This window comes from Zerene cesonia, chromosome 5 (genome assembly GCF_012273895.1).
Source record: "Zerene cesonia ecotype Mississippi chromosome 5, Zerene_cesonia_1.1, whole genome shotgun sequence".
In the NCBI taxonomy this organism is placed as follows: Eukaryota; Metazoa; Arthropoda; class Insecta; order Lepidoptera; family Pieridae; genus Zerene; species Zerene cesonia.
In genome coordinates this window covers 2,152,293-2,167,061 of record NC_052106.1, presented here as the reverse complement: position 1 = coordinate 2,167,061, position 14,769 = coordinate 2,152,293, and the positions used below count along the sequence as shown (strand labels likewise).

The following is a 14,769-nucleotide window of genomic DNA, read 5'->3' as shown; positions in this document are numbered from 1 at the left end:
ACTTGTCAACATCAGTAACTATGTCCTTAAATATATCGGCGCAGTATTTGCTGAATACGCAGTCCTAACAATTGCATCAATTATTTATGAACAATCAGAAGGACTTGTCAGCATAAAATGTTTTCCTACCCCAATATCATTTTAATTCTCTTTTAAAATTAAATATGCAATTTTTTTCTCGCACAAATATCCATAAATACTATAGTTAATTTGCAAGTACTACACCAATCTAGATATCCACTTCCCCATTACATATTGCATTACCAACACATAATAAAATACCAATGTCATCAAATGACGACTATCACAATTACATACATGGTTACTACACAAGTGTTTCATATTTATCTAGGACGTGACTTTGATTATCATCTCCATGTGACTTAGAGCGAGGTCTCGCTGCCGTATCGGATCCTGCGCTTTTCGATCGAGTCTTTTTATCATGTCCACATGTACAAGCTACAGATGATTGTCGCTTTAAAGTTTGAGACCGATTACCAGCCCATTGAGGATCTAAAGACTCGCTACGTGCGTACATTTGACGCTTATTGCGTCCCATTGTTGCATGGGTAAAGGAAACTTGTCCACCATCAGATGATGGTCTCATAGATTCACTTCGCATACAAAGATTACCACCGGCGCGGCGGAATGAATCCAAAACCCTTTCTTCAATCTCTTCTATGTCTTTCTTCTTTACCAACCAGATTTCTTCTGAGCCCCTTGTGAAGTAGCTTGATCCTTTGCTTACTGAGTATTTTTCCTTATTCTTCACTTTGCAAGTTTTAAATTGTGCATTTATATCTTCATTTGGTTTTGGGTTTGACCGAGAGTTGTCAGGTGCCACTACATTGCGGAATGCAGTTCCATGAGATGGGAATTGCTCTGGAATCTTTCCAATTATGCTTGGTGAACGTATGGTAACATCAACAGGGGAAGGCATGGGTTTAAACTCAGGTTTAATGATTTTTTGTGGCTCAGGTTTTTTGATTTTCTCTTCAACTGAATTGCTGTTACACTGCCATTTTGCTAGGCTTATTGAGCCTTTGGTTAGACTTTGTTGTCGTTCAAGTCCTTTTGAGTTACCTGGTTTTTCATTAGCATTTTTGTCTGTATTTCCTATTTCAAAGAATATATTATCTTTGAATGGTGTAGCAGGTGGTGGTAAATCCTCCTTGCTATCAGAACCCAATCTATCAATACGCGCCCTTCCTCGAACTGAACCAGGCCGAGACAATTTCCCTGCATTGACACTTGCATCTTCAGCAGCTTTTTCAAATATTTTAATTTTATCACCAACACCATTTGATTCTTCATTTTTAGCAGATTTTTCGGCATTACCTTCTTCTGCTTTATTAGTATTTGCTTCACAATTAATGATTTTGTCAGTGATATTATTTGGTAAGGAAAGTTTGTCAGCTTTAGGGATATCCTTTGCAGTAACAGAATCCCTTTTGACTTTAGAAGCAACAATATTTTCTTCAGTTTGTGAATCACTTTTATTTAACTTCAAGATACTGCTAGGTGGTGAACTAGTATAACTAACTGGGGAAGGAGAATTCATTTCTTTTTTCAAAGGAGAAACTTTTCCCCAAGGGGGGGAAGCAACATTATTTCTTAGTGGGGGTGATAATACTTCCTTACTAATGGGTGAATTATTTTTAGGAGGAGAACTGTGATTAGGAGGAGAACTGTGTTTAGGCGGCGAACTAACTTTAGAAGGTGAATTAGATTGTGGAGGTGAATTTTTAGGAGGCGAATACTTTTTCGTAATTTCTTTAGCGGGCGGAAAAGTTTTAACTTTCGACGGCAATACATTTTTAGGTATATCGACTATATTTTTCGGAGGGGAAGGCAGGGGTTCCTGCGGCGGAGATGCGTCGCACTCTATCGGCGGAGGCACCTTTTTAAGGCTACTCTTCCTGATCGGCACCGCCACTTCGTTCCTGGGCGACGTCACTTTCTCGGCGGCGTCATTTTTGAACGAGTTGATTTTGGGTGGGTCACTTTTTTCACATTTCACTTCGATCTTTTGCGTTTCGAATTCACTAGTCACTTTTTCGTTATCAGTTTTGGGTTCACTATGTTTGGTTTCCGGGTAGGGGAGTTGCGCCGCGAGGCGCGGGGAGGCGCAACGTCACGCGCGGCAGTCGGTCCACTCGTCGGAGTCGTCCAGGTCGGAGTCGTCGTCCTCCGAGTCGCTCTGCTCGACGGCGACGCGCCGCGCGAGGATGGACGCCACGTCGTGCAGCGCGGGCGCGCCGCGCAGCGTGTCGTACTTGCCCACGTTGTCTTCGCACCGCTTTTCCACCTTGCGCAGTTTTATACCTGGAAGTAGTAGGGTTCAGACCTTACTAGCTTACAAGACTACCTGCGCTTATGAAATATTTTAAATACAATTACAATTCAAGTGATTTGGATTGTGTGTTCAATTTGTACGTAACTAACTAAATTGCGACTTGACAATAAAGATTTCTAGCTTGTATAGATTTAAGTGGAGTAACATGTATCTCTGTGTATATCAGCGCAATGAAAAATTGCACAATGGTTTGACGTTATTTATATGTAAATAAAAGGATCACATTCACAGCGCAACCACAAAAGGAAGTGCTAATTACCTTCCCGTATGGCCTTCAGCAGATCGGACCTCGGATCGGGCGGCGGGTGGTGCTCCACCACGGTCGGCTTGAGCGCCGAGGCGCCGCGCAGCAGCGACGCGGGGGAGGGCGGGCGCGGCCGCTCCTCCGGCGGCGGGGGCGCGGGCGGCGCGGGAGGCAGCAGCGGCGCGGGGGGTGGGGTCGGCGCGCGGCTCGTCTCCTCGTTCGACATCATACCTGGTGAGGGGTGAAGGTAATTTGATTAAATGTGAAAATAAATTGAAGTGAGGTACGTGTGCGACACTTGGTATGTGTAAATTATTATATTGTAAGGATAGGTAGAAGTGAATCTATGACATAAACGATAGCGTTATCCAAGAAGTTTGTGTTTCATTCCCTATTTTATCCTGGCGGAATATATCCTGCTAGGATAAAATATATCATAATCCCAATTAGCATCAATTTTCCCTTCTAGCCCAATTACTTTAATAATACAGTAATATGTAATAGCAATTTACAGGGTATGTAAAAATTTTCACATCTTTCTATTAAAAGAGTGAATCTTAATCAGATTATACATTTACACTACAGCCACTAATACAGCTATTTAATGTTAAAAAATATATATCTCACTAACAATATAGTGTGACACATTACTGATTTCACACATAATTGTATTACGTGATGTTGTGTTACCTATGACGGCGTGCATGTGATCTAGGTGCGCGTCCAGCGCAGTGCGGTGCGGCGGCGACGCGCCGTTGACGGGCGGCGGCGACGCGCTGTCCGGCGGCGGCGGCGGCGGCGGCAGGCTCGATCTGCGACAATTGTAATATTCTTAAGCATACACAGGGACAGATAGAGGAAGCGACTTTGTTTTATACAATCGTCATTGGGTTTTTGTGCATTAACACATGTCTGGTTACAACTACATTGAACTCGTTATTTGGAGTCAAAAGGTATATCAGCTACGAAATAGGCATCACGAGTCCAACAATTATTATAGATTATTATAAAAATGCTTCACAGTACAGTTGGTACAAAAAATAGTTTTGTGTGGCTCATTCTGCGCATACGCTTTTGCGGAGTGCGCGAGTAGGCCCGGTCATTCTCAAGTCCATATAAAATATCAGATGCGTGTATGGTGTACCTAGTGGGCGTGTGATGCGGCTCGTCGTGCGCGGGCGCGGGCGGCGCGGGCGGGGCGGGCGGCGCGGGCGGCGGCACCGAGGGGCGCGCTCGCCGCGGCGTGCCGGCCAGACTGCCGCCGTATATCGCCTCCACGGGGCCGTACGGACTCTCGTCGTTCACCACTGCGTACAAGACAAGGGTTTAGACGCGTGGAATAATACTATAGATACGACATAGGTATTTCAAAAAAATAATAATGTAGCCACGGCTGGAAATAACACAAACAAACAAAGAAAATAAAAGTATTATATTATCTTTCTATAAGATGTCTGAAAAAATTATATTGAAACACTTTTTTTTTTAAACAGGATCAATAGTTTTAAATTTACAATTCAAATCGAAAAGGTTAGTGAAAAAAAAAACACTATAACAAGCTTCAGACAAACAGAAATTACATACCATGTCCATTTCCAGTAAGCCTTGATGGCCTATTCTGTTGGTTCTCAATTTCGATTGAATTAGGTCTCGCTGGTTGCGATGACGGAGGCCTATTTTGTGGGGTGCGATAACCACCATCAGTAACTGTAGTCGCTGAAAGAAAAAATTTAATTCCATACAATTATTTGTAATGTTAGTAAAGTATAGAGGCGTCACATAAATTTATTATTTTATTTTTAATTTAAAAACTTTGAATATCTTAAAATATAAATAAACAAAACATTTTGTGAGAATAGCACAGCAATTGTTACATATTATGTGTACATTTTTATCTGTTATTAATAACACTTATTAACAGTATAGTATAAATAGAATAAACATATGGAATATTTTGCTCTAAATTAAAGTTGTGAGAAATACTGTCACTTACATTTTATTGATTTTATTACAATTTTTTTGATTCAATTAATTCAAGTTTCAGAAGAAATACGGAGCCGCATATTGCATTAAGGTAGATAGCTATAGCGTATAACTCACCTTGGTACAACGCATCCGGGCGGTACTGCGGCTCGATGTTGTAGCGGCGCAGCTGCGTGGGCGCCATGATGTGCTCGCCGCGGTTCACCACCTCCGCCTTCTGGCGGTCGCGCGTCGAGTGCGGCACGCGCACGCGCCGAGCGCCGCGGCCCTCCGCGTTACCGCTGCGCGGCTGACGCACCTGGATAATGCGCTTTGTTAATATGACGCGTAGGTTCAAATTCGCATACTTTGTAATAAAATGGCTACGTTATATCGCTATGGTAATATGAGGTGACATCACTTTTAATTCGTGTGGCTGAAGCGCTTCAATAATGCGCTTTATTACATATTATATAGAAGTTCGTATTTTCATATGTGTTGCAATTACACATACTACGTAATAATGTAGATTACAAAGCCACTTATAATAAATACAGCTTCTTTAATCGTTATTGCAACATTGATGTGAAATATGATATTTTTTTCTTTTTAAAGTTTGTCTTACAATATTTAAAAAATGCTGAATAAACATTCACTAGATAGTACAAATGTTGTTACAAACATTGTGAACGAATTAGAAGATACCAAATACGATAGTAACTAAGCTATGAAAGTATTTACGCACCTTCTTCCCCCTATCGTGCTGGATCCTCTCAGTATCTTGCAACATTTCCCTCCGCCACAGTTCGAAGAAGTAATCCGGATCCGTATAGAACTTTCTAGCATCTCTGCCGTCATCTCTAAACTCATTGAGCCTCTCCAACGGCGGTGGCCGGTCGCAGCGAGCGTACGTTGCCAACATGGCCGACGGCATTGTGGTGCGCGAGAACAACTGTTGCTGGAACGTTCTGGACGATCGGAACGCCTTCCGCATTTGTATGTCTTGGAGGGACACTGGAAACGACAGTTGCAGTTAGCGTAAACAACAAGTAATTTGCTTTTAGATTGTAATTAGTTGGGTCAATGTGAACAATTCTCAGTATCAATTATGTATAAATTGTGTATTACTTTTTTGTGTGTATTCAATGTGCGTGTAAAGTGTAAGTCATTAGTTTAAGATACACTGTTTGATGTTTGACTATTTTTAGAATTCAGATGTCTTAATCGATTCATATAGTCTACCTATTCCATGTTTTTCCATGTTATGTAACCATTCGCACGCCAGCCGTGACTGGCGATTTGTGCAGATAATGTTTTACAAATAGCACAACCGTATAACCACCGTGGGAATAAATTCATTTAATTTATATCTATCCATCTTCCTTCTGGGTTCTGGCAGAATAAACAGCGTCAAGGGTCAACTGACTCATGGCATATAAAGCTGAGCTTGGACCTTTTCACAGCCATCACACACAACAGCAACCTAATTTAGATTTTACGTTATTTCTTTTCTTTTTAAATTGTCGTGTCTGTGTATATATGTTTTCTTATTTCCTATGTATGTGTATGTCTATGCCTAATTTAAATTCAATCAAAGTAAATAAATATCAACTTACCCTCCTCGACACCAGAATCCAACTGCGTGACCTTGATAGCGAGCCGGTCTATCCTCGCCTGCAGCACGTTGGTGCGCTCCGCCAGGCTGGTCGCCTCGCGGGTGAGCTCGCCGAACATATCCTCCGCATGTTTCGAGAGAGACGATAATTGCCTGTAAGCAATTAAACTACACATCAAGAAACAGTCTTTTTCTACTTAAGAGTATAGGCACTGCCCAATTGCAACAGATTGAATTCTGCTCATCTCTAGTAATATACGTATAATAATTAATTTAGTAACTTATAATTCCGATTAGATCAAAAAAGGTTTTTAAATTTACAAATGTTACCGAAACTGAAATGTCAGCAAATTAAGCGATAATCATTATAGATAAAAGAAGGTTCTTTGCATACTGCATCTACTAGACCTCCGTCTTGTGAGATCATATTGATGAGGAAAATTTTGTTTACAATAAACGGTGCGCTGATAAACTCACCGAACAGTATTGGCCAGTGTGCCATTAGTGACCGCCTCCAGTTCAGACGGCACGGCCAAGCGCTCGGGCACGGTGCCGCGCGACACGTGCACCGGCTCCACGCAGCGCTTCGGCAGCGGCATCGCGACCGCGCTACCGGCTACCGGCTACCGATGGACATTACTGGAATACAATACAATGCGATTAGTGTGAGCGTACCACATCTGGCAGACGTTACTATTTGGGTTGCTAGAAAGAAATCACTCACGAGCGATATAAGCGCCCACAGTACAGTCTGTAGTTATGCGCCGCCAGTGTAGTAACAACGGTCTATTCTACGTATGTGAAATAAAGAAAGACATTCTATTTGGTTCATACAGACACATAGACAAAAAGAAATACAAAGAGATTTTGAAATGCAGCATATTTATTATAATATATTACTTATTAGTTTCTATTACTTCCATGCAAACGTGGTCACGATGTCGAAAAACGTGAATGTATAATATAATAAATATAATATAAATTCCGTTGTAATATTTACACCTCCATTATAAAAACATCGTACATTGACTATCATGAGTATAAAACGATTGAGAATTATTATGAGCGGAATTAGCTCACTCACTTGACAAGTCGAAAGCAATTTTAATTTATCCCATCTTGCATTCGCCTTTCATCCCCTGTAACTTTACAAACTGTTACATAGAATGAAAGATCGCAGCGAGCTAACATTGATTTGCTATAATTTAAACAGATTCATTACTCTGTCTCATAAATTATAAATAATTATTTAAAGCGATATTTATAGATTAGGAATAATGAATGCACGAATCTTTATATTTTAAAATCCTGTATGTTGCTGTAGGTAAAATTTACAAGTTTTCTGGTGAATATATTTATATATATTGTGTTGTTTGTTTTATTATTTGAATTTATCAGATAGTAGGTAAGTATATAACATATAATCACCTATTATACGTATATGTATTTCTTCTGTGCGTGTGTTCAGTGAAAGTTTTTGCGTGTTTTCAGGCCGATTCGAGAATGGTTTTGCTTTACAATTCGATCGCGAGCAAAGCCGCGAGCAATATCTAGTACAAATATAAATTTAAATAATTTAGTTAGCCGAATAAATTGGTATAAGTAATAACTTGTTGCATTTGAGATAATGGACTTTTAATGATATCATACTCTACAGTAGTTATGATCGGTTGATAAAGTTTTATCATTGAATGAAATTGATTATTTTGGTGGAATATTGTCGAAATACGAGCAACATTTTATGAAAGCGGTTCTGAATCTTAATCTTAATAAAGTAATGTAGATAGAAAATAAACAATATAACGTACTAACTTGATAAAATTTTAATTAAATTAAAAGTAGATGTAAGTTTAGGATGATATTCTTCGATTAGTTTCTGTGTGATCATAAGACACGGAGTTACCTACTTCTCGTTATAAATTATTAATTCTACCATTAAACAAGCATTTTATTAATTGAACTATCATACCCGGCCACGGGTTGCTGTGGCTGAGTAATAATTAAAAATATTAAGATTATAAATTATTGTGATAGTTAATCGAAATAAAAACTATCCTATATCTTAAGTTCGACCAAATAACACATAAAATGCCAAATTTCATCAAAATCGGTTGAGTTGGTGAAGAGTTCATTGGGAACAGACATCGTGACACTGGATTTTTATATATTCATTGTATGTTTTAATGGCTCCTAAACGACATGTCACACGATAGCACATTAATCGTAAGCGATTAACAGTTGTTTATATTATTGTAAATCATACAGGTCACTAACATGAAAATGAGGAAGGCATTGAAACGGAATACGTAATTAGATTTGTACAGGAACCATCGCGGCTGGCGGGTTCTAATTAGCATAAGCAGCGACTACGCGATCCGTTAATTGTTACTACCGTGCAATTACAATAAATTGGCGAGTTAACGCGAACATCACGGAACACTTGTGTCACGTGACTTCACGAAAGGAGGCAATTTTCACAACTTCCTGACCCAATTAATACAAAGGCTGTATCCGTTGGGGTTAAATCTATACTAATAATATAAAGCTATGGAGCGCTTATCTCAAGAACTAAAGGACCGATATCGTATGTATTATATGTACATGATCGCTGCTGTATATGCCTATATATGTACCACGATCGAAGCCGGGCGGACCGCTAATATTTTACAGACGTTTAATAAAACCGTCTAAGGCCATTGCCCGTGGCCGTGTGTATATCCTTTTTATTGCGAAAAAGATATAATTTTAGTATCATCAAACTAATGTATTCTCACTTTATTTGGTTTAAATTATTAAAATCCCTTATATAATTTATTAATACGAAAATGCTATTTTCTTCTATTTGGTAACTTCTGTTATAATAGTTATAGCAAAAAGCACTGATAACATAAGATTTAATACTTAATGTATTGAGGAAAATTGCGGGAAATAGCTAAGGTTACGAACGCTACACAGTTTCCTAAAAACATAACTAACGTGTAACTATTAACTAAGCCGGTATCAAAATTATAACTAATAAATCTCTAAACCGAGAGCTAGTGACGCAATGCAGCGAATTATGCAACGTGGGAGACATTATGGTATCTGCGAAAGTATTAATTGAGGACATAAATAAGGAAGCTCGTCATGTCACAGAAACTTTTAAAAAATATGACTTGATATAAATTATCATACTAATGAACATAAAGTAGTTAGTGAGAGTTTTGAAATGTTAAAAAAGGGAGTTCGTATGTTTTATTAAAAGGCAAGTCACAAAACTGTAATATATTGCACTAAGATTTGATTTCTGTTAGATTTATGAACGTATCGCCAACCATACGTACAAGACTTGCGATAGATTAACCTAGATAGTGTAACAAATTTCAGATTCCATGAATAACTAAGAAATCTCGGCGATCGCACTTCAAGTTTATATGGGTTGAGGTATAAGGTATGCATATTGCATATAACAAATAAACCTTCTTCCTACTATAATATTATAAATGCGAAAGTTTGTAAGGATGTGTGTGTGTGTTTGTTGCCCTTTCGAGTAAAAACTAATTTTACGATTGCAATGAAATTTGGTACGTAGATAGCTGGACTATTGGAATAACATATAGGCAACTTTTATCCCAATATTCCTACGGGTAAGGACCTAAGTCCGTATCGACTTATGCGGGAAACTGCAGGGCGCAGCTAGTTAATAAAGTAAGTTGTCTCACCCGCTCTTATATATAATATACAAAAGGAAATTATTTAATCATGGCGATCCTAATCAGGATAGTAATATAATAAGACAACTTCATGAAATTATTGCGTTGTCATCGATCCTTGAGAAGCGAGCAAAATTAAATTAAATATGGCCGTTTGAAGTGGATCAAAATCAAGTCTAAAGGAGTCGGTTACATACAAACATTGAGATGAAGCTAATAAAAGCGTGTTAATAGATATTTAATTAGAACAGACTTAATACTGCAATTCTTAAAGGTATGAAAAAAAACAATAAATACTTCAAGCTATATTCATACTTCACTTAATATCATCCTTTCTAATGGCACCTAAGTTAATAAGATTATTGTTGATTCAAATCAGAGCAACCCCTAGAATAAAAATGTAGTTTAAACTCATTTGTATTTTCAATCTCAATGATCGAAAACGACTTTGAGTATCGTAAACGTATTACCTTTTTTCTCATAGAGATAAGAATAAGTAAAATTACTGTAAAATTTACATAATATGCGCCCGAATCTACGCGGGTATATATATGTAAGCTATTTGCTTACATCAGAAAAACTTGTCACATCTATAATCCTGGAATGTTAAGAAAAGTAGAGATGAAGAATAATTTATGTGGGAAATTCCTATTTATAGGCAAACAAGTTTCGACACACCACTCAACTTGATGCCTGACTGCAACCTTTTAGAGCTATAGAATGCAAGGTCCATCGCCTGTACTATCCATTATAATTATAATTACACTTAATAAATAAAAATATGAGTTATGAACGTAAATAACTAACTATTTATATGCAGCTCACAAACGCTTCCATCCTGCTTTTGATAAGATAATCTCGTAATTCAACACGTTAGCGATCGTGTAACAAGTAATGCGGTCAGTGACACATAAAATGAATAATGTCAAAAGATTTTTCACATGTAACTAATGTTGCATTCTTTGCTTTAATAATGAAATGCAGATAGGTCATAAACTCAATTCGTTAAAACATAGGTAATATCCTTGACACAATACGCCGAAATCTCAAAATACTTAAAAACATATACGTATAGTAGTAGAATAAATATAAGACCAAAGAATGGAATGTAACATTATTCAGAAATGTCAAAAGTCATGGTTTACATAGATCTCTATCCACATTGTTACTCTATTTTCGTTTGTGTAATAACATGTCTATTGTAATATTTATCGTTTCTTGGTTTCTTTCCTATAATCTCCATGCACAGTCAGCTTTATTCTTAAAGATTCAGTATAGTATTTATAATATACCTATATACATCATAGTCTTCAACTTCGCTAGATTCTAAAATGGAACAAAAAGGCACCATTTCGTATCAAACACAAAACAACTGAACTGAAAAAAAAATGTTTCTGTTATTCTTGTATTAAGAAACTCCTGCGTTTTTGGGAATGTCGGTTAAAAAAATTCAGGCTAAATAAACAAATGATGATGATGATAGATACGTTTTGTGATATGTTCTTGTTATATAAATTGCTAAATTCGAGCGAGAGAGATATGTATTACTATTCTATCATATCCTACTTTTTCTCTAATAAACATAGAGGAAACTTATGAACGGGGCTAAGTGCTGGCTATAAAAGAGTAACACGACCTTTGACCTCGTTGTCTTTATAAACACAGTAAATATAATTTTATTACGGTTACTCACACACTGAACAAGTTAACACACCATCACAGATCTTACTAGCAGGTGATATTGCAAATAAATTTTAACCGGAAATAAACTGTTACGAATCAATGAATAATGCAAATATTTTCATTAATATTAATATTGCCGCAAATCCCTAACTTTCGTATTTTGCGGTATTGCGCGATTAAAAGAAAGTAGCAATTACATCATTGATAGAAAATGATGACGACAGTAAATTGAAAAACTGTGAATTGTGTCAAATGTTAATTCAATACTATCTTAAGCGTTCTTTTGGTTGAATCATACTTTGATTCAATGTTCTTACCAGACTGCCACATCTTAATAATATATAAAAATCCAGTGTCATGATGTATGTTCCCAATGAACGCTTCACCGACTTAAAATTACTATTATTCAATTTGGCATTTTATGTGTTATTTGGTCCAATTTAAGATATAAGATTTTTGTTACTCAGCCGCAGTAATGCGTGGCCGTGTATGCTAGTAAATAATAAGTAATCAAATGAAATATCATAAAATACCATTAAACCCAAAAAATACTAATGGTAACTTGGACTGAATTTTCGATTTGTTAAAGGGATGTGTATGTGCGGACTTATCGTTATATAAACCTCAATAGCTTTTAGATTTATAGGACCTTTTATTATCATATTAATTAGAGATTTCGTACCTATATATTCAATAATAGTAATCCGCTACGGCTCCGCTCTCCGAAATCAATCATTCACGTTTTAAAATAAATACGAGTACAGTGAATCACGCAAAACTAGCTCTTCATCCGCGAACGAATTCGCCTCATAATCCAGGTTTTCGCGTGAAAGGGAAACAAACATGGATTTATCGTCACAAACTTCGTATAAGTAAGACATAATAATCGTTACATAAAAAAATGAAATTAGATACTAATTGCCATTGTTTTAATTGCCCTATTTTATGTTTCGGCTTATCAGTAACATTGACTCATTTGGCGTCGGTCGTAGTCACGAAGTCTTTATACTTGACTACAAGCAAATAATAGATGTTAAAGGGGCCCAGAGTGGTTTGCTCGCACAACTTAGTGCTTAGGGTGAATACATTTTGCAGATTTTTACCCCTTCAGAATGCTAAGTGCTCAAAGATATAAATCTATTATTCACAACATTGCAACAACTATAAGTCTTATAGTCTTTTAGTTAATTCAAAATAGTATGTAAACAAAATTAATTGTATATAGACTCAATATAATTATGCTCTATTTGGGTTATTATAAATAACGGTTTAAGCTCTTGTTTATGAAAATAAATATTGCAATTAATGCGGATAGGCAAGCATAAGTCCTGTCTATTGATTGACATTTCTGTTTATTGAAATGTCTGACCATGAATTTATTTTCATTGACTACAATATAAGAACTCCTACGGTTATAGGTAGATTCGCTCAGTGGGGGAGCTGGAGGCCCATGTTTATTCCTTTTCCTTTATGTTCCCACTCCTTTCATTTATATCTCTCGTCAATCCTTTTGTTTATCTCTATCCATTTTAAGACAGCAATCCATTTGTAGCGGCCTAAGGTCCGCAAACGACCTTACGCCTCTGCAAATGCACTTTGGTAGTGGTAGCGCTCACCATCAGGATTTGCCAAATTTGATATAAAAATAAATAATCAATATATTTCCTATATTATGTTACTCTTCTATAATAAAATAATGTAGTTTAACATAATATCTAATTTGAAGATTATTATATAAGCTAAGTCAATAAAAAACTCTTTGGTATGCCAATGCAGTGTGAGACACCAATTACATTGATGCATACTTATGATGCTTATTGCGCATTGTGTTCATGGAAGTTGTTAATATCAATTTTAGTTTTTTAAATGTATCGGAGACCAGAGTTGTTAAATCAAATTTGAAACATTGGAATACTCAAACCACAATCTAAATATATATAATACTAGCTGCGCCCCGCGGTTTCACCCGCGTAAGTCCGTATCCCGTAGGAATATCGGGATAAAAAATAGATGTTGGCCGATTCTCAAACATACCCGATATGCACGCAAAATTTCATAAGAATCGGTCAAGCCGTTTCGGAGGAGTATGGCAACGAAAACTGTGACACGAGAATTTTATATATTAGACTAGCTGCGCCCCGCGGTTTCACCCGCGTAAGTCCGCATCCCGTAGGAATATCGGGATAAAAAATAGATGTTGGCCGATTCTCAGACCTACCCAATATGCTTACCAAATTTCAGAGGAATCGGTCAAGCCGTTTCGGAGGAGTATGGCAACGAAAACTGTGACACGAGAATTTTATATATATAGATATATTTTAAAAATTATAAGAATGAACTTTATATTATAATAAGATGATACAGTGTGATATTGTCTTTTTTCTGTCATTTTTTAAACCTCATAGTTAGATACATTTACATAGTACATTACAAGCTATGAATTTAAGTAATTGAGAACAGATTAGAATTGTCAGTTGTCATATATGTTACAGGTTTCATAGCTAGAAGCAACCACTTAGATTCACACTGAAAACTTTAGAACGAGTGATCATTATTGCTAATGAACATTTGATAATATCAGTTATTATTTACTTATAATGTTTAGCAATAGAGTTACCATAAAAATTAAAGTATTTCAAATATTTTACTTTAATATGAGTTATTATAATTAAATATCCGAAAGTATAGCAAATAAGAAACGTAATCAAAAAGCTAATGCGGAGCGGGTGAGGATATTATGATTGTATCTACCAATTACTACGCCCATTTCTTAACTTATTAGACATATGTGATTTAAAACTCGTGTTCTGTTTGAAACGCCGTTGAAAACTCATTATCATAGATTTTCTATATGTTGCTATTAAATTTTCAATAGAATATGTGAAGAAAGCGGCCTATTAAAGTGAAATATTGATACAAGGCGTACTTACCCGTTCCACTCAAGGAAGTCAACAATTACTGGGTATTTAACACATAACTTTGTTTTATTCAAATTTCACCAATAGGGATATTTATTTATTATATGTTTTCTCTTAATGTAAAAACCAGTAACATTTGATAATAGCGAAGTTATTTCACTTCGACCGCCGCTTTATAATACCGTGCCACAAAATGAAAATGGCAGCGCTGATGTTCTAAAACTTAAAAATTATATATTTTGAAATATGACAACACTATACAGTAGAGGTGATCGAGAGTCAGACGAAAACTTTAAATA

At 36.7% G+C, this 14,769-nt stretch overlaps 1 protein-coding gene across 1 annotated transcript; it reads right to left on the bottom strand.

The window, feature by feature from the left end:
* Window positions 1-2,060: 2,060 nt before the first annotated feature.
* Window positions 2,061-14,668, bottom strand: LOC119839988 (wiskott-Aldrich syndrome protein family member 3). Its single transcript, XM_038366470.1, has 10 exons — window positions 14,483-14,668; window positions 6,655-6,816; window positions 6,179-6,330; window positions 5,308-5,576; window positions 4,701-4,881; window positions 4,185-4,316; window positions 3,745-3,907; window positions 3,291-3,412; window positions 2,616-2,831; window positions 2,061-2,325 (listed from the first exon to the last, which is right to left on the bottom strand). Exons 2-10 carry the CDS (start codon window positions 6,774-6,776, stop codon window positions 2,135-2,137), a joined length of 1,548 nt encoding a protein of 515 aa, XP_038222398.1. The 5' UTR covers window positions 6,777-6,816; window positions 14,483-14,668; the 3' UTR covers window positions 2,061-2,134.
* Window positions 14,669-14,769: the final 101 nt, after the last annotated feature.